General features: G+C 48.0%; 1 protein-coding gene across 2 annotated transcripts in view; it reads left to right on the plus strand.

The window, feature by feature from the left end:
- Positions 1-227: 227 nt before the first annotated feature.
- slc35b2 (solute carrier family 35 member B2) overlaps positions 228-24,315 on the plus strand; it is a 28,762-nt gene continuing 4,674 nt past the window's right edge. Inside the window, exons 1-3 of one of the 2 annotated variants that reach the window (XM_069887997.1) lie at positions 228-479; positions 3,334-3,515; positions 15,355-15,515. In XM_069887997.1, coding sequence (XP_069744098.1) covers positions 463-479; positions 3,334-3,515; positions 15,355-15,515 — 360 coding nt within the window. In that variant the 5' untranslated portion in view covers positions 228-462. Of the gene's footprint in view, positions 480-3,333; positions 3,516-15,354; positions 15,521-24,315 lie in introns of those variants that run through there. The other variant, XM_069887998.1, reaches the window with a different exon arrangement.

The following is a 24,315-nucleotide window of genomic DNA, read 5'->3' on the forward strand; positions in this document are numbered from 1 at the left end:
CAGGTCTGATGACAGGGGCTGGGACAAAAAAAATGAACAATCCCTCTTTTCATGAAATTAAACAAGAAGATTTGCAGGTGCTGGAGTCGAGGGCAGGACACAAAGGAGCTGGAGAAACTCTGCAGGCTATGAAGCATCCACGTCGGAGATGGCGCTGTGTTCGTTCCTCCCGGGCGGAGGGGGCGCTACCGCCTCTCCGGCGCTGCGCTACCGCCTCTCCGGCGACAGGGGGCGCTGCAGGCCGCCGGAGGATCCGGTGAGGGAGGCTGCGCTCTCCGCCTGAGGTTTCGGGTCGGAGTCGTCGGCACCCGGACGCACCTGGAGGCGGGGCGGGCGCTGCACGGACGTCCGGGGGACGTGGCGGTGACTCGGAGGGATGCTGCAGGCGGTCGGCTGGCCCTGAGTGTGGGTCCGCGGCGGGGCCGAGGCCTGGGCCGAGACTGAGGGAGCGGAGCCGGGACCATGGAGCGGGGGCGGAGGTGAGGGATGGAGGGGAGGGGGTGGGATGAGGGGGAGGGGGTGGGATGAGGGTGAGGGGGTGGGATGAGGGTGAGGGTTGGTGGAGGGGAGGGGGTGGGATGAGGGGGAGGGGGTGGGATGAGGGGGAGGGGGTGGGATGAGGGGGGTGGAGAGGAGGGGGTGGGATGAGGGTGAGGGTTGGTGGAGGGGAGGGGGTGAGATAGGGGGATGGGAGGGGGTGGGATGAGGGGGAGGGGGTGGGATGAGGGGGAGGGGGTGGGATGAGGGGGAGGGGGTGGGATGAGGGGGAGGGGGTGGGATGAGGGGGAGGGGGTGGGATGAGGGGGAGGGGGTGGGATGAGGGGGGTGGAGAGGAGGGGGTGGGATGAGGGTGAGGGTTGGTGGAGGGGAGGGGGTGAGATAGGGGGATGGGAGGGGGTGGGATGAGGGGGAGGGGGTGGGATGAGGGGGAGGGGGTGGGATGAGGGGGAGGGGGTGGGATGAGGGGGAGGGGGTGGGATGAGGGGGAGGGGGTGGGATGAGGGGGAGGGGGTGGGATGAGGGGGGTGGAGAGGAGGGGGTGGGATGAGGGTGAGGGTTGGTGGAGGGGAGGGGGTGAGATAGGGGGATGGGAGGGGGTGGGATGAGGGGGAGGGGGTGGGATGAGGGGGAGGGGGTGGGATGAGGGGGAGGGGGTGGGATGAGGGGGAGGGGGTGGGATGAGGGGGAGGGGGTGGGATGAGGGGGAGGGGGTGGGATGAGGGGGAGGGGGTGGGATGAGGGGGGTGGAGAGGAGGGGGTGGGATGAGGGTGAGGGTTGGTGGAGGGGAGGGGGTGAGATAGGGGGATGGGAGGGGGTGGGATGAGGGGGAGGGGGTGGGATGAGGGGGAGGGGGTGGGATGAGGGGGAGGGGGTGGGATGAGGGGGGTGGAGAGGAGGGGGTGGGATGAGGGTGAGGGTTGGTGGAGGGGAGGGGGTGAGATAGGGGGATGGGAGGGGGTGGGATGAGGGGGAGGGGGTGGGATGAGGGGGAGGGGGTGGGATGAGGGGGAGGGGGTGGGATGAGGGGGAGGGGGTGGGATGAGGGGGAGGGGGTGGGATGAGGGGGAGGGGGTGGGATGAGGGGGAGGGGGTGGGAGGAGGGGGAGGGGGTGGGAGGAGGGGGAGGGGGTGGGTGGAGGGGGAGGGGGTGGGTGGAGGGGAGGGGGTGAGATAGGGGGAGGGGAGGGGGTGGGATGAGGGGAGGGGGGTGGTGGGGGTGGAGGGGAGGGCGATGAGGGGAGGGGTGGTGTAGGGGAGGGCGATGAGGGTGGTGTAGTGGAGGGGGTGGGATGAGGGGGAGGGGGTGGGATGAGGGGGAGGGGTGGGATGAGGGGGAGGGGGTGGGGGTGGGATGAGGGGGAGGGGGTGGGATGAGGGGGAGGGGGTGGGATGAGGGGGAGGGGGTGGGTGGAGGGGAGGGGGGTGGTGGGGGTGGAGGGGAGGGGGGTGGTGGGGGTGGAGGGGAGGGCGATGAGGGGAGGGGTGGTGTAGGGGAGGGCGATGAGGGTGGTGTAGTGGAGGGGGTGGGATGAGGGGAGGGGATGAGGGGGGTGGAGTGGTGGGGGTGGGATGAGGGTGAGGGTTGGTGGTGGGGAGGGGGTGGGATGAGGGGGGAGGGGAGGGGGATGAGGGTGGTGGAGGGGTGGGGAGGGGGATGAGGGTGGGGGAGGGGAGGGTGGTTTTGAGGAGGTTGAGGGGTGAGGGGTTGGTGAGGGTGAGGAGGGGTGGTGTAGGTAAGGGGAGGGTGGGGTTGTGAGGGGTGGTGTGGGAGGGGCTTTGGGGGGGTGAGGGGTGGAGGGAATGGGGGTGAGAGGGTTATGGGTATGTGGGTAAGGGGAGAAATGCAATATGAGAGGGAACTGGGGTAGGGGAAGGAAGAGAGAAAGGCGAAGGCAGGAAGGGGGAGGAGGTGTTAGAGGTGAAATTGGGTGGAGGAGCTCAGCATGTTTTTGGCCTGAATCCTTCGTCAAGACTGGGGATGTGGAGGAGAAGCCCGTGGAAGGGGGTAGGGGTTGTGTGGGTTTGGTAAACCAGGCGATCGGTACGAGATAGACAAGGGAAGAGAAGCAAGAAAAACAAACTGATCAGGCAGAGGAAGGCCTCAGACGCAAAACATGAACCGCCTTCGACTTTTGGGTCCTATTGACCTGTTTCAGCAGTTGCATGCGTGGCAAGGCGTGGCATGCTTACTCTCAAGACAAAGGCTGTCAGTGTTGGAATGTGAGAAGGTTGGAGTAAGGAGAGAATGGATGGAACAAAAGAGATGGCCAAGGGAGGAAGGCACCAGGGTTGAATCTTAAGAGAGGGGGGATGAGAATGGTGGGAAAGAGGACAAAAAAGTGGGGGCAGGGAAAGTGCAGGAGTGAAAGAGGAGAGGGCATTCGTTACCTGATTTTCTCTGGTACTAGCAATTGTCTCTGCTGGCTGACCACATTATATAAGCTCCACTTAATCTTATGAACATGGGGTGGGGGGGATGGGGGGGGGGAGAGAGAGGAACAGGGCTACTGAACATGGGGAGAGGGAGACCGGGCTACTCCTGAACCCGTCCAACCCACCAATCTCTGCTCCTGACCTGCCCCTTTGCTCACCCAGATAACTGCAGGAACCCTGTCCCCTCAATGGCATTGACAATCTCTGTGTGTGGCTGGGGGTCGGTTTAAAGGATAAGGATGGGTGGTTCATAAGGGGGTTGGAGGATGTGAGGGGGTGGAGGGTATGATCCCAGGAGAGGAGGAGGCCAGGGGGAGGGGCTAACCTAGGAGGAAGGGATGGGGGTGGGATCTGACCCCAGGGGAGGAGAGACTAACCTAATGCACTCTGTGTTTCAGCACCTTGCTGTCCATCTTGATGATGGTGTCTCTGGTCAGGGCTGAGGTAGCACAGCCAGACGAGGCATGGTCTGATTTCTGGGTGTTCCGTCTGGTCATTAACCTGGCTGGCTACGCCACCATACTGCTGCCAGGCTACCTGCTCGTGCAGTACTTCAAGCGGACAAACTACCTGGAGAAAGGTGAGTCTCTCACCCAACATACGCGAGGGCTGGCATCATGGGTGCACGGAGGCGGGGTTCAAAGGTTGGAGAGCGTGGGTTTCACAGGGTCGGAGAGTGGAGGGTTTACGGGGTCAGAGGGCACAGGGTTTCCAGTGGATGGGCGGCGGTTCAAGGCTTCCTGGGGTCAAAGTGTAGGGGTGTCCAATGTTTAAACTCAACGACCATCCTCGCATCAGTGTGAAAGAGATTACTGGGGTAGGTTCAGGTCATTTCTGGTCACCTGACTACAGGAAGGATGTGGGTGCAGGGGAGATTTACCAGGATGTTGCCTGGATTGGGAAACATATCCTATGAAGCAAGATTAGCAGGGCTGAGACTTTCCTCTTTAGAGCGACGAAAGGAGATAATAGAGGTCTACAAGATTATGCTTCTCCGTGGTGGAGAAACTTGTATGGCCCAGAAATCCCGAGAGTGATACCATCTGGAGCTATGTTCTTGGTGGTAAGGTCAAGGATGAAGTCCCTGACAAAGAACAACCCAACCAAGTCCTCAACGGTGGAACAGGCAGATGAAATTACTCTGAACTCAACAGCTGTGAAGGTGGGCGAAGGCTGCAACAAATCCATCAGCTCCTGTCGTCGTGGTTTCCACGCCATTATAACTAGTTGGCTGATTTGTGAAGTATCATGTCCTTCTTGGAGTGAAACATCAAGTACACGTTAAACAAATATACGCACACGCATCTTCCCTCTGGGATCAACATCTTCAACCTAGAGGGATATCCATAACACCAAGATTTGGGTGGATGGCCAGTGCCTGTTTCCCAGGGCATGAATAGCAAATACCAGAGAACGTGCGCAAGTGTGTGCATGGGTGTGTTTATGCATGGGTCTGAGGAGGTGTGTGTTCGTATCCAGCATTGGATGTGCATCTATGTGTCAGTGCGCACGTGTGTGAATACATGTGTCTGTGCACATGCATGGGTGTGAGGATGCAAGTGTCCGCGTGTATGAATTTTGTAAATGTGCCAAATGTTTGTGCTGTGTACATGTTCTGTGGAATACAAGCTTCCACCTTGTTAGACCCAGAGAGAAACGACCAACACCAAATGCAAAGAACGAACCCTTCTATTTACAATTATAGAACTATAGTATTTACATGCCCTTGGTCGCGAGGGAATTCTCATGAGGCCTCTCTCTCACACACACACACACACACACACACACACACACACACACACACACACACACACACACACACACACACACACACGTGTGTGACTGGATTAGTTGATTGATGGCTCAAGACCCGAGATCTGGTAACACCCACTCCTGGCTGTGGTGGTGTTGCTCTGTTTAGGGCGTCTTAGCACCTCTTCCTTTGAGCTGGTTACTCCATATGAGGAGTCTGGGATCCACTTGGAAGGTCTTCACTGGTCTCCAAACTCTGAGACTTCCTTACCGGTTCCAGTGATGTAGAGGCTCGTTTGTGGGTGATGGGTGTGATTGGGGGTTCAATGGTTTCTGAAATTCAAATGTATCCAACAGGGATCCAGGCGGAGTTGCACAGGAGTTGTTTCAGCAGGTTGCAATCTGTTGGTCGCAACTGGTTGTCACGTCTGGTCCATCTGTCTGGTCTAACTTGTACATGGTAGAGAACATCTCCAATTTTCCTTTAGGATTCTCCCAGCTGCTGTACATCTGACTTATCTCTGTATTTCCACACCAACACACATTGAGTATCATGAAACATGCTTTCTTTGGATACATGCCAGCAATTGGAAGGTCGTTCCATTTCATAATCTCTCGGTCCAAATTCTTGTCTTTGTGGAAATATGACATCATGTGGTGCTTGTATTTTCCTACCAAAGAGGTTTTCAGGAGGTGAAGTGCCCCCTGGAGTTGGTGGGTTTGGAGTGATCCTGTAATTTAACCGCAATGTTCAGAGCTCATTTGAATGTATCCACAAAACATTCTGCTTGATCATTGGACTGAAGATGATATGGAGGTGAGTGAATATGTGTGATGTCACATTTCTTGCAAAATAATCGGAGCCGGCTGCAGTGAATTGTGTCCCGTTGTCTGAAACTAATGTTACAAGAGAATGAAAACGATTGAATAAGGCCCTGAGTTCCAGATGGTAGCCGATGCAGTTGGTTGGGCTACTTTGATGATCTCAGGCCATTTGGAGTTTGCGTCCACTACGATTAAGTAGTACTCCCCATTAATTGGTCCTGCAGAGTTAATATGAAGACGATTCCATGGCCTGCTTGGTTGAGGCCAGGAATTCATCTTAACAGTGAATTTTGTAGCTGAGGCACATCGGATACATGGACCATGTCAGTTATTCAATCTAATCATCCATCAGAGACCAATAAACGTAGCTTTGTCAAGTGCTTTCTTTCAATTCGTTCCAGGATGTCCACTGTGAAACTGTTTGAGGATTGTTGATTGCAGAGCTTTGGAATCACAATCATTTCTGCAAACAAAAGACAGCCATTAGTGATTGGCAATGATTCTCATCTTTTGAAGAATGGCTGGATTTCCATTCGTGGACAGGTTTTTGGCCACCCTGAAGGTTGATAACGCATTATCTCTTGTAGGAGGTCATCTTCGCTCATTGCTTGTCTGACTCTTTTTACTGTGACAGATAATAACATCTTTGAATACCTGGTTGACAGAGACCCTGCACAGAGAGTTCCGTGACAAGAATATCTTCTGGCTCAGTTTCCTGCTCAATAATGTGTTACGGCAATGCATCAGCTTGCCCGATACTTCAGGTCAGCGGGTATTTAATTTTGAAGACATAACCAAATAGCGTAGTTGCCTCTCTTTGCAGACAGTCTGCCGTGTAAATTGGAAATCCTTTCTTTGAACCAAATACTGCTAGGAGTAGCTTGTGATCTGTCAGAAGAGTGAATTGCCGTCCATAGAGCATTTTATGAAATTTCTTCACCGCAAAAACTGGAGCTTACTTTTCAATTTGTCCATAGTCATGCTCTGCTGCTGTTAGAGAGTGGGCTGCGTGTACTGTGGCCTTTTGATTCCCATCTGGGAATATGTGAGAAATGACTGTACCCACCCCGGACTGTGATGCATCTGAAGCTACGGCAATGTCCAACTTTGGATCGTAATGCGTCAGAAGAAGGTTCGAGTTTAGCATTGACTTAACTTGATTGAATGACTCCTGACATTTTGATGTCCATTTTCATCGGCTACCCATGGTAAGGCACTTGTGGAGTGGATCATGGAGTTTATACATCTCTGGGAAAAATGAACTGTAGTGACTGATAAGACCCAGGAATGACCGTAGCATGGCCACATCTGTGGGTGCAGACATGCACTTGATAGTATGTGTAATGTGGATCTGGCTGTCCTCCATGTTCTTAGTCCTTGACTTCATAAAAAAGATGCATTTTTCTGGACACACTGGAAAATTGTAGTCTTTGATGCAGGACAGAATGCAATCAAGACGATCAAACAATTCTCAAGCACGTGCTCCCATTTCCAGAATGTCATCTAGGTTCACTGCAACTCCCAAAGCATTATTCACCATTGTGTCTATGATCTGTTGAAAGAGCAGTCTTCACTCCAAATGGTAGAAGTGTGTATCTGATCAATCCACAGTGTGTGTTGTTGGTCAGCGATTCCTTAGATTCGTCATCAACCTCCACCTATAGATAAGCCTCTGCTCAGTTGACCTTTGCAAAGCATTTGCCACCATTCAGCTTCGCGGAGATCATCAGGCAATGACATGGGTATTGATGGATGTCCAATGCTGCATTCAGACCAGTTGAGAAATCGGCAGGCAGACATATGGATCCATTTGATTTTTTTCACCCACCACAATAGGTGCAGCCTATGATTGACTTGTTCAATTTCTCCTTCTTGTTGGAGCCATTCCAATTCTTGTTCCACTTCTTGCAGTGCTGTGTATGGGACAGGTCGTTTTGGCTCGAAAGTCAGTTTCACATTTGGCAGAAGACAGAGTTTCACCTTCATTTTAGTGGACTGCCTGAAGCCTTTGGAAAATATTGTTGCATGGCAACTTTAGTGGGGTATTTTCCGCTTATGGGATATGTGCCGCTTGCAACTTGTGGCAAATATTGTTGAGTGGCCGGTCCAGAAGGTTCAACCTTTCGATCCAGTCAAGACCCATGCGATCGAGGTTAGGACATTTCACCAGATAATATGTCCCATTTTCTTCTGCACCATTTAAGCTGACAGAACAGTCAACTGAACTGAACCTCTCCAGGATTCCTCCCCCCACCCCCGGAAGCGGACCGTGCCGTGCTTTTCGTCGGGCTGATCTCTGGCTGACCAATCAATTTCCATGTTTTCTTTGATATTAGGGTAATGTCAGACCCTGTGTCGATTTGAAGCCTCACTGGGATGCTGTTTCACAGATTTCCTGCATTTGGCATTTGCCACCTTGAAAGCTGCTCTGGTGGGTTTCACTTTTGAGGGTGAAGTGAACTTACTAGCTGTTTTCCATCTTCCAGCTCTACAATATTCTGCTTTATGCCCCAGGCAGCCTTGACGTCTGTACGGGCAGCCACTCATTGCAGTTCCAACAGATGCTGGACGCATCACACTTTTGTTTTGTCTAGCGGGGTCTGCTGACTTGACTGTCTGGACACAACCACTTGAAGATGGGTGAGACGCTTCCACCATTTTGCTGTCGTGTTTCAAATTAATTAAGTGTTGGCGTTCAGCTGTTCATCTTTGAAGAGTCATAGCCGACTCCTGTTCAATCTTCACTAACAAACACGTTCTGTGGTCAGCATCTTGGTGCGACTGTATTCCCGCTACATAGACTGGACACTTAAACTGGTCTTCAGTCAGCGTAGGGAGTTTAAAATGCTCACACTGTCGATTAACCATCCCCGTGTATATCACAAAATCTTCAGTATCTTTCTTAGTCATTTTGAGGCCCTGATACAGAATCTTGCTCAATGATGTTTATTCACTGAATATCTCTGCCAACCTGTGTTGGGTTAGGGTTAGGGTTTCCCTGAAGCTGAGCTCATGGGAAAGTTTGGCAGATTAAAGTTTGTGTAGAGCTCGTGTTCTTGAGTGCCTAACTTCTGCAACAACAGCCTCATTTTCCTTGCACCTTGGGCAGAGTGCAACAGTTTCGGCATGGACTAGAAGGGCCATAATGGCCTGTTTCCATGCTGTAATTGTTATATGGTTATATCATTGAACTTCACAAGATAAAGGAACAGAAGCAGGCCACTAGGCCCATCGGGTCTGTTCCATGACTATGCGCTAAACTAAACTCACCCCTACTTCCAATGACCTTTTCCCCATATCCCCTGATACAAATGAGATACTTATCCACTTCCTGTTTAAATACTCCCAGTGATCTGGCCTCCACTGTTTTATGCGGCAGTGAGTTTCACAGACTCACGACCTCTGACTAAAGAAGTTCTTCCTTTTCTCTTTTTGATTGGATAACTTCTAATTTTAAGACTATGACCCCTTGTCCCCAACTTGCCCATCAAGGAAAACATCTTATCCGCATTCACTCTGTCAAAACCTTTCAATATTCAAACTGTCTCTATGAGACCCCACCCCCCCCCCCCCCCGCTTCATTCTCCTAAACTCCAACGAGTACAACAGTACAAGGCATTGGTGAAACTGTACAAGGCATTGGTGAAACTGTACGAGGCATTGGTGAAACTGTACAAGGCAATGGTGAAACTGTACAAGGCATTGGTGAAACTGTACGAGGCATTGGTGAAACTGTACAAGGCATTGGTGAAACTGTACAAGGCATTGGTGAAACTGTACGAGGCATTGGTGAGGCCAAATTTAGAGTACTGTGTGCATTTCTGGTCACTGATTTATAGGAAGGATATTAACAAGATCGAGAGAGTGCAGAGAAGATTTACAAAAATGTTGCCTGGGTTTCAGCATCTGGAATACAAGGAGAGATTGAGCAAATTAGGTCTTTATTCCTTGGAACGTAGAAGGCTGAGAGGGGATTTGATCGAGGTTTTTAAGATAATGAGAAGGATGGATAGAGTTGATGTGGAAAGGCTTTTCCCATTGAGAGTAGGAGAAATGGATACAAGAGGTCATGGGTTGAGAGTTGACAGGCAAAGGTTTAGGAGTAACCTGAGGGGGAACTTCTTTAATCAGAGAGTGGTTACTGTGTGGAATGGGCTTCCGGGAAAGGTGGTGGAGCCAGGGTCAATTTTGTCATTTAAGAAAGAGTTGGATAAGTATATGGATGGGAGGGGGATGGAGGGATATGGGTAGAGTGCTGGTAAGTGGGATTAGAGCTGGGTACTTGGATCAATGTGGACTAGAAGGGCCAAATTCGCCTGTTTCCGTGCTGTAATTGTTATATGGTTATACAACCCAAGAGCTGCCAAACGCTCCCCATACGCCAGCCCTGCATTCTAGGAATCATCCTGGTAAATCTCCTCTCCAACAACATCACATTCTTTCTAAGATAGGGGGCCCAAAACTGGACACAGTTCTCTAAATGGGGTCTCACCAGTGCCCCATAGAGTCTCATTAAAACCTCTGTACTCTTAAACACTGTACCTCTTGAAATGAATGCTAGCATAGCATTTGGCTTCTTCACTACCAATCCCACCTGGGCATTAACTTTTAGATTTCCCTGCATGAGGACGCCCAGGTTCCCTTGCACCTCTGAGGATTGAATTCTCTCCCCATCCAGATAGTATCTGCCTGTTTATTTCCACTGCCAAAATGTAGAACTGAACACCTCAACATTGTATCTCATCTGCCATATATTTTCCCAATCTCCCAATCTTTCTATGTCCCACTGCAATCTTACCGTTTCAACAGTTCCTGCTCCGCCACCTACCTTGGTGTCATCTGCAAATTTGACCACAAAATTATTTAGTCCACAATCCAAATCATTAATATAAATTGTAAACAGCAGCGGCCCTAAGACCGACCGACCCCTGCGGAACATCTGAACAGGATCCCTTAATTTCAACCCTTTGCTTTCTGCCTATCAACCAGTTTTCTATCCAGTCTAATAGCATCCCTGTAATTCCATGGACTCTCATCTTATTTAGCAGCCTAACATGCGGCACCTTATTGAAAGCCTTTTGAAAATCCAAATATATAACAACCACTGTCTATCCTACCTGAGATTTCTTCAAAAAACTCTAATAGGTTGGTCAGGCAGGATCTACCCTTTAAAAAACCATGCTGACTAGGACCTATCCTGTCGTGCATTTCCAGGTAGTTTATAACTTCATCCTTGACTCTAATATCTTCCCCACCCCCGACGTCAGACTTGTAGGTCTATAGTTCTCTTTTTATGTTTCCCATCTTTCCTGTACAGAGGAACCACATTTGCAACCTTCCAATCCCCTGGAATCACTCCAGAGACTATTGATTTCTGGAAGATTGTCACCAATGGATCTACAATCTCCAAACCTACCTCTTTCAAAACCCACGGGTGTACCTTGTCCTGTCCAGGAGATTTATCTGTCTTTAATCCCTTCAATTTACCTCGCACAATTTCTCTAGTAATCTCCATCTCGACAGCCTGTGTCTGTCATGGATATTACTAATGTCTTCCACAGTGCATACAGACGTAAAATATTCATTTAATTTTTCTGCCATATTTCTTTCTTACCCAACATAATTTCCCCAGCATCGTTTTCTATCGGTCCTATGTCCACATGTGTCTCTCTTTTATCCTTTATATATTTTAAAACACTTTTTCTATATTGTTTACCAATCTCCTTTCATAACTCATCTCTTCTTCCCTTGTGACTTTATTTCTTTCTGTAAGTTTCTAAAGGAATCCCAGCCCTCCGATTCCCCACTAGTTTGAGCTTCCTTCCATACCCTCCCCTTTGCTTTTATCTCGGCCTTCACTTCTTTTGTTCGCCACATTGGTCCCATCTTTCCTTTGACTACTTTCCTTTTTCAAGGAATATATCTATCCTGCATGCCTTTTATCATTTGCAAAAATAACTTCCAATCCTGCTCTGTTCCTCCTACTAGTCTGCTTTCCAGTCGACTTGGGCCAGCTCTTTCCTCATACCACCGTAATCCTTTATTCCACTGAAAAATTGATACATCCGATAACCCTTTTTTCCTTCTCAAATTTGAAATTGAATTCGACCATGTTGTGATCACTGCTTCCTGGAGGTTCTAAGACCTTGAACTCCCTAATGGCTTCAGGTTCATTGCACATGACTCAATCGAGAACTGCTGATCCCCTGGTGGGCTTTTCAACAAACTGTTCAAAAAATCCATCTCTTAGGTTTTCTACAAACTCACTCTCCTGGGATCCAGTAAATTCCTGTCATTCCCAATTCCCTGCCATATTAAAATCTCCCATAATTAATTTGATATTATCTTTGTGGCATGCCTTTTGTATTTCTATCTGCATCCTCTAGTCCTCTTCCCGGCTGCTGTTTGGGGGCCTGTATATAACTACTTATATAATCTTTTTATCCTTGGCATTTCTTAATTTGACCCATACTGATTCTATCGCTTTAGACACTTGGCAAAGTTGACTGCAAATAAGTCTTCAGACTTTTTGAACCAAGTTTCAAATGTGCTTGACCCTGGGTCAAATGGGAACTCAGTGATAGAGCTCATTAAAGTATTTGCCGAATTTGAATCAACTTCAGGCTCACCTCCTACAATGGCTGGAGTCCCAGCTGACATTTTCTCTGCCGGTTGGTCAATTAGCCAATAAGATTAATGAGTATCTTCCTGAACTGATAAATATGGACCAGATGGTTTTGTTAAAAATAGACAAACTTTGGAAAATATAGTAAGGTTATTAAGCATAATCCATTTAGCGCAGAAGAAAAGATATTTGAGTGTTGTAGTAGCTTTAGATGCATAAAAACTTTTGATATGTTAGAATGGATTTTTTTTTCTTTAAGGTTTTGAGTAAATTTGGGTTTGAGTAAACTTTATAAATTGGGTTAAGGCATTATATATAAATCCTAAAGCTTAGGTAATAACAAATGGACAGATGTCTCAATCTTCTAATTTAACCAGATCTACAAGACAGGGAGGTCCTTTATCACCAGCTTTGTTTGCTTTAGCTATAGAGCCACTTGCACAAAAAATTCGAGATGACCAACAGTTCAAAGGCTTTGAAATAAACTAATCTTATGTTCAGTCTGATTTATTGGCTGATGATGTATTAGTTTATTTAACTCGACCATAATTATCATTACCCAGACTTTATAGTCAGTTGTTAGAATATGGGAGAATCTCAGGGTATAAAATAAACTGGGATAAAAGTGAAGTAATGGAATTGGTACAAGGAGATTATTTACAATGTCAACATGAAGTTCAATTTAAATGGACAGATAAGATTAAATATTTAGGTATACGTATTGATAATAATTTGAAAAATTTATATAAATTAAATTATATTCTAATATTTAAGTAGATAGATGAAGCTTTAAAGAAATGGGTAAATTTGTCTATCACGTTAATTGTATTAAAATTAATATTTTTTCCAAGAATTCAATATTTATTTCAAACTTTACCATTTCTATACTCCAAAAAATTTTTCAAGATTTAAATAAACAAGTTAGGAAATTTCTTTTGAAAGAGAAAATGGTAAGAAAGTCATTAAACAAGTTAACATGGAAATACGAGCAAGAGGGGATGACAACTTCCTAATTTTAAAGATCATTATAAGGCAACACAATTAAGATTTTGTCTCCCTGTTTGTAAAAATTAAACCATCCTGCGTGGAAATTGAATTAAATATGATAGGAGAAATTATACCAGAGGAGTTTATTTATAAATGGGAGCTAAAATTAATTACAACAGATAAAGATGCTCTGATACTAAAACATTTGCTTAATATCTGGAATAAAGTTGTTAGAAATTGATGGAAACCTTCTTTTGTTAAAAACACCATTAATTAATCCTTTATTAATTTTTTCAAAAGGTAATTTTTTAAAAATAATTGGAACAATAAAGGAATTTCAAAATTGGGAGATTGTTATGTGAATAATGGATGGTTTTTGATCAATTAAAAATCAAATGTGATATTCCTCAATGTTATTGTGTTATTTTCAGCTAAGAAAGAAATTAGGATCTGATATAGTTTTAAAAGATCTTTCAAATTTGGATCAAATTATAGTTGATGGAATGACTAAAATATTTATTTCAATAGCTAATATTTTGTTACAAGAACAAACACCTAAAGCAGGTTTGTTTAATACAAAAGGAAGATGGGAACAAGATCTAGACACGATAACAGATCAAGAGGTCTGGCAAAATCTATGTAAAGAAGTTATGTCCTAACACTATAATTTTCTCCATCAATTGTGTGTTATTCCTCAGAAATTGAGTAGATGGAGATTGAATTTATCGGACCAATGTGTTAGAAGTGGGAAAAAAATTTGGAACCTTTTATCATTCTACAAGTTCTTGTGTGAAGGTTTCTGTTAGTCAATTTTTACAACTAATAACTGGTGTGACTTTTCTGTTAAATCCTGAATTATTGTAGTTTGGAAATCTTGAAAGTATTACTCCTAAATTACTGGTGTCAGATTCTCAATTAAAATTTGTTACGTTCCCCTTAGTAATAGCAAGGAAATGTATTGCTGTTACCTGGAAATCAGATGTCTCATTAACATTAGAAAGATGGCATTTTGAGATGCCAAGTTGTATTCCTTTAGAAAAAATTACATAATTTAAAGGGTAAATATTCCTTATTTCTACAATTCAGGGCCCGTATGTGAGAATTATATTAAAATTATAATTTTTTAAAATCTTCCTGAATGAATAATAATTTAACAATATTTTTGGGATCCTTGAGTGTCATCTGATGTAATCCAACTCAACCCAAATCAATATACAGTAAGGTTATTATGTATTTTAGTTATAGGATTAGATTTGGGGGGGGGGGTTAGGAGTTTAGCTTTTTAGTTTTTTTCTTTTATATATTTCAGCACATATCTGTTAACACCTGTAATGTTATTATGTGTTATTATGTCGATTAAATAAAATATTAGCCTCGCTTGTATTTCTTCCACACTTTTTGCTTCTGCTTGAGGACACCCTCAGCTGTTCCATTGTCACCTTGTCGCCAAACTCGTGTAAATGTGCTGAATGTTTGTGCTACGGACGCATTGAGTGGGATACAAACTTCTACCTCGTTAGACCCAGAAAGAAACGACAGACTCCAGTCTTTCCCAAATCCAAAGAAGGAACCTTTTTTTTCCAATTGGAGAACTATTTATTGTACTTACAATGCCCTTGGTCCCGAAAGAACTCTTGCGAGCCATCTCTCACACACTGCATTAGTTGATTGATGGCTCAAGTCCCGAGAATCGGTAACACTCACTCCTGGCGATGGTGGGGTCGCTCTGTTTAGGGTGTCCTAGCAGTGTGCATCCGTGTCCATGCGAGTTTGTGTGTCTGCTTGTCCGTGCACACACGTCTGTGCGCACATGGTCATGCATTTGTGTGTCCGCATGCCTGTGTGGACTGAAGTGTGTGCGCATGTCCATGTACGCGTGTTTCAGTGCCTGCGCATGTGTGCACAAGGGTGCATGCCTGTGTCCGTGCACCCGTGTGTACATGCACCCATCAGTAAGGGTGCATGGGTGTATCTGTGTGTGCCTGCCATTGCAGGTCTAGGTCAGTTTGTGGAGCCATAAACCCGTTTACACATTGGAGGTTGGGGGGGGAGGGTGAGGTTGTGGGGTGGTGGGAGAAGAAGGGGGATGGGGGGTGTGGGGGGAGGAGAGCGAAGGGGGAGGGTAAGGGGGGAAAGGAGGGGAGGGTGCTGTTGGCGAGGTTAAGGCCAGGGTGGGGGGTGGGTGCTGCTCAACATACAAACCAGGTAACTCTGCTACCCCACCTAATAGGTCGAGATGTGTGCTTCCCGGTGATCCAGGCGTGTGTGTTCGGCAGTGAAGTGAAGGCGGCTATGCCCGATGACCATCCCCCCACGCCCCACACTGAGGCCGCAGAACCATCAGCTGCCAAACACGCCCTGAAACTGCTGACCTGTGCCCTGGGACTGCAGGTGAGGTATGGGTCCTGACCCCTTGGGCTGCATGTGAGATGGAGGTGTTCTTCCCATGGTGGGGATGACAGGGACAGGTGACTCACCTGGGGGTGACAGGAAAGGGTGATCCACCCACGGTAGGGGGTGTGGGGACAAGTTATGCACCTGGGTGGCGATGGGTGCTGGGATGGCTGACTCACCCTTGGGAATGGGAACGACTGACCCACCGGGGGGGGTGAAAGGGACAGCTGACCCACCCACAGGGTACCCTCCAGCAGGCCCTTGTTGCAATTGGATACTTACCTTCATCAGGAGGAGGGGAATAAGTGTCAGGATCGTCTGTGTGGCAGTGAGCTAATGAGAAGGTTGGAGGAGTTTAGCTGGGAGGTGTTTGGGGGGGTTGAAGAATGCAAATGCTCTGACTCGTGAATAATAAAAGGAAGTTGACTTTATGGTGGCTGCAAGAAACGAGGGTTTTCTTCATTTGTTTGTTAGCTGTGGTGAATCAGTGCCGTTACAAGTGGTGACCCCGTGAGTTCACAGTAACTTCTAATTTAAAATGGATAGTGTTGAGGAGAAACCCCTTACAGGAGCAGGTATAGGAAGTCAAACTAAAGATTCCCCCATTTTTATTAATAATACACCAGCATGGGTCATGATCCTCGGAGCAGTGTGACAAGTCAGAAGATGAAGTACGGTTTACTCGTGGAGCATTTTCCAGAGCAGATTACCTGTGAAGTGGAGGATGTCTTGGTGGATCCGGATGGTAATCTCCCTACGACATCCTTAAAGCGTCTATTCTGTGGCATACTCAGCTGTCTAGGGAGAATCACGTTGCCCAATTACTAGCTGAGGACAGCCTAGGTGAAAGGCAACTGTCTCAGATGTTGAGGAGGTGGCGCAGGCCAGCTGGAACAGACCCTGCCAAACGGGATTTTTGGAAAGAGGTTCTTTTGATGTTTACCTTGTCATTTTTTTAATACTTTATTTTAAAAAGTTAAACCACAATATAATCAAATATGTTCAAGTATGATATTTCATATACAAGAAAACGTGGTACACGCCAAATCCCCTCCACTCCACCCCATATGCTGACCGAAGGAGGTGCCGGCACCCTCTCCACTGAAGGCAGCGCCTTCTCCGTTGAACATTGATCAAAAGGCAGCGTCGGTAGCACCAGTACTTTCATCATCCAAGGTAGCGCTATTACCATATAACCATTTACAGCACAGAAACTGGCCAGTTTGGCCCTACTAGTCTATGCCGAACATCACCTCCCACCTACTCGCACTGACCCACATTTGGCCCATAACCTCTCCTCTCCATATACCTATCCATCCCTTCCTTGAATATTAACATCGATCTCGCTTCTACCATCACTGCCATAAGTTCATTCCATACCCCCACCACCCTCTGCGTGAAGAAATTCCCCCTAAACTTTCCCCTTTTACTCAATCATGCTTGAATCACCCCCACTCTCAGTGGAAAAAGCCTGTCCACACCGACTCTATCCATCCCCCTTATAATTTTGAATACCTCTATCAAATCACCCCTCAACCTTCAGAGAAGGAAGTCCCAGCCAGCTTAACCATTCCCTGTAGCTCAGGGGTTCCCATCCTTGGGTACATGTACCCCCCAGTGATATATTTGCACTTTTCAGGGGGTACATTGGGTCTGAGAGAATAACCACTCCTGTACAATACATGGTGTTGTAATCTGCAGTCAGATTGCACAATGTCGTGTTTTTTTAATCCTTAATTTTTAGGGTACACGGAAACCTATAAAAATGCCCAAGGGATACAGTGGAACAAAAAGGTTGGGAACCCCTGCTGTAGCTCAAACCCTGAAACCAAATAACATTCTTGTAAACCTCCTCTGCACTCTCTCTCTCTCTCTATACTGTTTATATCCTTCCTGTAATTTGATGACCAAAACTACACTCTGTATTCCAAATTTGGCCTCACCAATGTCATGTACAACTTCAACATAACATCCAACTCCACTGTTCTATACTCTGATTTATGAAAGCCAACATATTAAATGCCTTCCTCACCACCCTATCCACGAGTCAACTTTCAGGGAATTATGTAGCATGACTCCTAAATCCCTTTGTTCCACTGCACTTCTCAACTGTCTACCATTTAACATGTATGACCTATTTTGTTTAGTCCTACCAAAATGTAGCACTTCACATTTATCAGTATTAAACTCCATCTGCCATCTTCCTGCCCACTCTTCTAACTGTCCTCCTATATTACCCTGTAAGCTTCCTCACCGTTCACAACACCACCAACTTTTGTATCATTTGCAAATTTACTAATCCAATTTGCCACCCATGATCTACATCATTAATATTTATGACAAACAGCAGTGGACCCAGCACCGATCCCTGAGGCAATCCACTTGTCACTGACCACCAATTCGACAAACAATTTTCCACCACTACTCTCTTGCATCTCTCATCCAACCATTGTTGAATCCATTTCACTACTTCATCATTAATACCTAATGCTTCCATCTTCCTTACTAACCTCTTATGGGGAACCTTATCAAAAGCCTTACTAAAGTCCAAATAGACAACATCCACGCCTTCTCCTCATCAACCGTTTTAGTAATCTCCTCAAAAAACTCTACAAGATTTGTTAAGACTCATCTACCACGTAAAAAACCATGTTGACTACTCTAATTAATCCCTGTCCTTCCAAATAGTTGTATATACAAACTCTAAGAATACTTTCCATTAATTTACCACCACTGATGTTAGACTTGCAGGCCTATAATTACCAGGTTTACTTTTGGAACAGTGGAACCACATGAGCCACCTCCAGTCCTCCGGCCCCTTCCCCGTGGCCAGTGACATTTTAAATATTCTGTCAACACCCCCACTATTTGTTCACTAACCTCCCTCAGGGTCCTAAGGAATATTTTGTCAGGACCTGGAGATTTATCCACCTTGATCTTTTTCAATATAGCCAACACTACCTTCTCATTAATCCTTATATTATCCATGACCTCCCTACCATATTTCTTCACTTCATCTGGTTCAATATTCTTTTCCTTAGTGAATACTGAAGAAAAAAAAATATTTAAAATTTCACCCATCTCCTCTGGCTTCCCCTTCATTTTCGAGGGGTCCATTTTTATCCCTCACTATTCTTTTACTGTTAATGTACCTATAGAAACCCTTTGGATTTATTTTTACTTTTCCTTTCAAAGCAGCTTCATACCTCCTTTTAGCTGTTCTAATTTCCTTCTTAAGATTATTTTTACACTCCTTATATTCCTCAAGCAGTTCATCCCTTCCTTGCTATTTATACCTGTCGTACACATCCCTCTTCCTCCAAACCAAGTTCCCAATATCTTTTGAAAACCAAGGCTCCCTACAATTTCTAACCTTTCCTTTAATCCTCATGGGGACAGACCAACTGCACTCTCAGAACATCTCCTTTGAATATCCTCTATTTATCAGCTACATTCTTCCCTGAAAAAAACTTATCCCACTCCACATCCTCCAAATCTTTTCTCATCCCCACAAAATGTGTTTTCTTCCAATCAAGAATCTCAACCTTTGGCCCATCTCTATTCTTTTCCATTACTAGCCTAAAACTAATAGTATTGTGATCACTCGACCCAAAGATTGGGAGGTCTAATTCTGCCCCTTCTCGAGTCGGTTCTTCTACATACAACACACAACACTCGGCGATGGCGGCAGCCGTTGAGGTCGGGGCTGGGGCCTGGTCGGACGTTGCTTCGTGAAGGAGGGTGAACATCATTGCTGTGAGGGTGGGTTGTACCTTCTGCGCTCAGTGTCTGCCCCATGACGTCAGGCGCTGCCGCGCGGTGGAGTCCTCGCTCTCATTGTACAACAGCTCTGAAGAAGAAATGTTTGAGTGGGAGGGTGGCGGTTGGGCTTCACATGCGGCACAGTGTTTGACGGCGGCCATTTTGGAGCGACAGACTGCAGCAAAGTGGCCGTTTTTAAGGCACTTCTGGCACCTGGCTTTTCTCGCCGGGCACTGGGACCTGCTGTGCTTGTTCCTCCCGCAGAAATAACACTTCGGGGTCGCATTGGGCAGCGTAGTTGCAGCCGACAGGCCGTCGGTTTGCCGGGGGAGTAGTAGGGTAGAGGGAGGGCATCCTACTCACATCAGAGCATGGGGTCCAGCCCCAAGAGTCCACGTCCATACTTAAGACCGCATCCTCCATTGTCTCTGCGATCCGGATCATGTCCTCTAGGTTTTCTCCCCCATGCTCTAGCAGGCGCTACCTCACCTCATTCGATCGAACCCCAGCCACATAAGCATCCCGAATCAGACCATCTGTGGTCTCCACAGCAGTTCTGTCTGTGCAGGCACAGTCCCTGCCCATTGCCCTTAATGCTTGAATATAAGCTCTACAGGACTCACCGGCCTGTTGCCTCCTTGTTGCAAGTTTGTACCGAGCATAGACGCTGTTCACTGGTCACTCGTAGAGCCCTTTCAGCACCTTCGTGGCTGCGGCGTAAGTGGTCGAGTCCTGGACACTCTGGTAGACTCTCGGGGACACTATAGTCATCAATATTAGTAGTCGATGGCTGTCCTCTATCATGGCAGGATCAGAGAGCTGTAAGTATGTTTTGAAGCATCTCACTCAGTGCTTAAAATCATTTGAGGCTATAGCTGACTGTGGGTCGATGTCGAGGCGTTCCATCTGTAGCATACGTTCCATCCCTTCAAAACCTTTTAGTTAATAAAATTGTAGAGTGCGTCAAAAAAACCAAAGACTAGTTGATCCAAACCAAGGCTTTTATTAACTAAAAGACTGGAGCATCTCCCAAGTAGGTCGACCAGTCCAGAATGACCTGGTCTGGCTCGGAGCCATCCTTTAAGACCTGCCAGTAGGTGTGGCTACACTCTCAGCCAATCACAGTCATCCTACACGACCATCTGTACATATACACATTGGTGATAGAATCTGTACTATCACACCCTTCCCTTCTGAGCCAAGGATCCAGCCCCTATGCCAGAGAGCCAATCTCCACGACATCACCTGTAGATAAAAACTCACCAACAGTATCCAAAGCAGTATACTTGTTGTTGAGGGGAAAGGCCACCAGGGTACTCGCCACTGCCTGTCTCCCCCCTTTGCTTTTCCCCCCAGTCACCCAGTTCCCTGACTCCTGACTGCTGGGGGTGACCACCTCCCCATCACTCCTATCAATCACTGCTTCTGTATCCCTTATGATCCACATTTCATACAGTTCCAACTCCAGATCCCTAACCCAGTTTCCAGGAGCTGCAACTGGATGCACCTTTTGCAGGTGTCATCATCAGGAACATCTGTGCTGTCCCTGACCTCCCACATCCTACAATCAGAACACTCAACTGCACTAACTGCCTCCAACACCTGCTCTTCAAATTAAATTAGAGTAATTTAGATAAACGTAAAAAAAGACTTGCCAAACCTACCTATCTGGGAGCTCTTCCTATTCTCACCCAAGCCCCAGTGCCCCTCTTCTTCCCTGCACTGCGCCTGACGGATCCCGCCTTTACCTCACCCTCCCTTTATTGGCCCTCTACCAATTAGCCTAATTAACCAATTACTGTCTCCCACAAATCAACTCCCAGCTGTCTCTCTATAAGTACTCACGAAGCACTTGGTCCTGCTACACATCTAAAGAAATAAATAAAAGTTTAAAATGCAGCTACTCACAGTTACTGCAGCGGTCACCAACTGAATCTAAGGTAGCGCCAGCACCGTGTCAACCGAAGGTAGAGCCAGCAACATCTCAATCAACGGTAGCGACAGCACCGTGTCAATCGAAGGTAGCACCAGTAGAGCTAGCACCGTATCAACTAAAGATAGCGCTGGCAACATGTCAGTCGAAGGTAGCGTCAGTAGCGCCGGCACCATGTCAGGCGAAGGTAGAGCCGGCACCATGTCAGGCGAAGGTAGCGCCAACAACATGTCAGGCGAAGGAAGCGCCAGCACCATGTCAAGCGAAGGTAGTGCCAACAACATGTCAAGCGAAGGAAGCGCCAGCACCATGTCAAGCGAAGGTAGCGCCAGCACCATGTCAGGCGAAGGTAGCGCCAGCACCATGTCAAGCGAAGGTAGCGCCAACAACATGTCAAGCGAAGGTAGCGCCAGCACCATGTCAAGCAAAGGTAGCGCCAGCACCATGTCAAGCGAAGGTAGCGCCGGTACCATGTCAAGCAAAGGTAGCGCCGGCACTGTGTCAAGCGAAGGTAGCGTCAGCAACGTGGCAGGCGAAGGTAGCACCAGCAACGTGTCAGGCGAAGGTAGCATCGGCAACGTGTCAACCGAAGGTAGCACCTGCACTGTGTCAACAGAAGTTAGTGCTGGCACCGTTTCAATCGAAGGGGGCACCAGTAGCGCTGGCACCGTGTCAACGGAAGTTACCACCAGCATCGTATCGACGGAAGGTAGCGCCAGCACCGTGTCAATTGAAGGTAGTGCCAGCAACATCTCAATCAAGGGTAGCGGCAGCACCGTGTCAATCGAAGGTAGCACTGGCACCGTGTCAACAGAAGGTAGCACCAGTAGAGCTAGCACCGTATCAACTAAAGATAGCGCCGGCAACATGTCAGTCGAAGGTAGCGTCAGTAGCGCCGGCACCATATCAGGCGAAGGTAGCGCCAACAACACGTCAGGCGAAGGTAGTGCCGGCACCATGTCAGGCGAAGGTAGCGCCAACAACATGTCAGGCGAAGGTAGTGCCAACAACATGTCAAGCGAAGGTAGTGCCAGCACCATGTCAGGCGAAGATAGCGCCAGCACCATGTCAAGCAAAGGTAGCGCCAGCACCATGTCAGGCAAAGGTAGTGCCAACAACATGTCAAGCGAAGGTAGCGCCAGCACCATGTCAAGCGAAGATAGCGCCAGCACCATGTCAAGCAAAGGTAGCGCCAGCACCATGTCAAGCAAAGGTAGTGCCAACAACATGTCAAGCGAAGGTAGCGCCGGCACCATGTCAAGCAAAGGTAGCGCCGGCACCATGTCAAGCAAAGGTAGCGCCGGCACCGTATCAGGCGAAGGTAGCGCCAGCAACGTGTCAGGCGAAGGTAGCATTGGCAACGTGTCAACCGAAGGTAGCACCTGCACTGTGTCAACAGAAGTTAGTGCTGGCACCGTGTCAATCGAAGGGGGCACCAGTAGCGCTGGCACCGTGTCAACGGAAGTTACCACTAGCATCGTATCGACGGAAGGTAGCGCGAGCACCGTGTCAATTGAAGGTAGTGCCAGCAACATCTCAATCAAGGGTAGCGGCAGCACCGTGTAAATCGAAGGTAGCACTGGGACCGTGTCAACAGAAGGTAGCACCAGTAGAGCTAGCACCGTATCAACTAAAGATAGCGCCGGCAACATGTCAGTCGAAGGTAGCGTCAGTAGCGCCGGCACCATATCAGGCGAAGGTAGCGCCAACAACACGTCAGGCGAAGGTAGTGCCGGCACCATGTCAGGCGAAGGTAGCGCCAACATCATGTCAGGCGAAGGTAGTACCAACAACATGTCAAGCGAAGGTAGTGCCAGCACCATGTCAAGCGAAGATAGCGCCAGCACCATGTCAAGCAAAGGTAGCGCCAGCACCATGTCAGGCAAAGGTAGTGCCAACAACATGTCAAGCGAAGGTAGCGCCAGCACCATGTCAAGCGAAGATAGCGCCAGCACCATGTCAAGCAAAGGTAGCGCCAGCACCATGTCAAGCAAAGGTAGTGCCAACAACATGTCAAGCGAAGGTAGCGCCAGCACCATGTCAAGCAAAGGTAGCGCCGGCACCATGTCAAGCAAAGGTAGCGCCGGCACCGTATCAGGCGAAGGTAGCGCCAGCAACGTGTCAGGCGAAGGTAGCATTGGCAACGTGTCAACCGAAGGTAGCACCTGCACTGTGTCAACAGAAGTTAGTGCTGGCACCGTGTCAATCGAAGGGGGCACCAGTAGCGCTGGCACCGTGTCAACGGAAGTTACCACCAGCATCGTGTCGACGGAAGGTAGCGCCAGCACCGTGTCAATTGAAGGTAATGCCAGCAACATCTCAATCAACGGTAGCGGCAGCACCGTGTCAATCGAAGGTAGCACTGGGACCGTGTCAACAGAAGGTAGCACCAGTAGAGCTAGCACCGTATCAACTAAAGATAGCGCCAGCAACATGTCAGTCGAAGGTAGTGTCAGTAGCGCCGGCACCATGTCAGGCGAAGGTGGCGCCGGCACCATGTCAGGCGAAGGTAGCGCCTACAACATGTCAGGCGAAGGTAGCGCCAACAACACGTCAGGCGAAGGTAGCGCCAACAACACGTCAGGCGAAGGTAGTGCCGGCACCATGTCAGGCGAAGGTAGCGCCAACAACATGTCAGGCGAAGGTAGTGCCTGCACCATGTCAGGCAACGGTAGCGCCAGCACCATTTCAAGCAAAGGTAGCGCCAATAACGTGTCAAGCGAAGGTAGCGCCAACAACATGTCAAGCAAAGGTAGCAACGGCACCATGTCAAGCGAAGGTAGCGCCGGCAACGTGTCAGGCGAAGGTAGCGCCGGCAATGTGTCAACCGAAGGTAGCACCTGCACTGTGTCAACAGAAGTTAGTGCTGGCACCATGTCAATCGAAGGGGGCACCAGTAGTGCTGGCACCGTGTCAATGGAAGTTACCACCAGCATCTTGTCGACGGAAGGTAGCGCCAGCACCGTGTCAATTGAAGGTAGCGCCAGCACCATGTCATTTGAAGTATGTGCTGGCAACATGTCAATCAAAGGTAGCCCGGGCACCGTTAAAGCAGAAAGTAGTGCCGGACCGTTTCAACCGAAGGTAGTGCCGACACCGTGT

The sequence above is a fragment of the Narcine bancroftii genome, chromosome 6 (assembly GCF_036971445.1).
Source record: "Narcine bancroftii isolate sNarBan1 chromosome 6, sNarBan1.hap1, whole genome shotgun sequence".
NCBI classification, from domain to species: Eukaryota; Metazoa; Chordata; class Chondrichthyes; order Torpediniformes; family Narcinidae; genus Narcine; species Narcine bancroftii.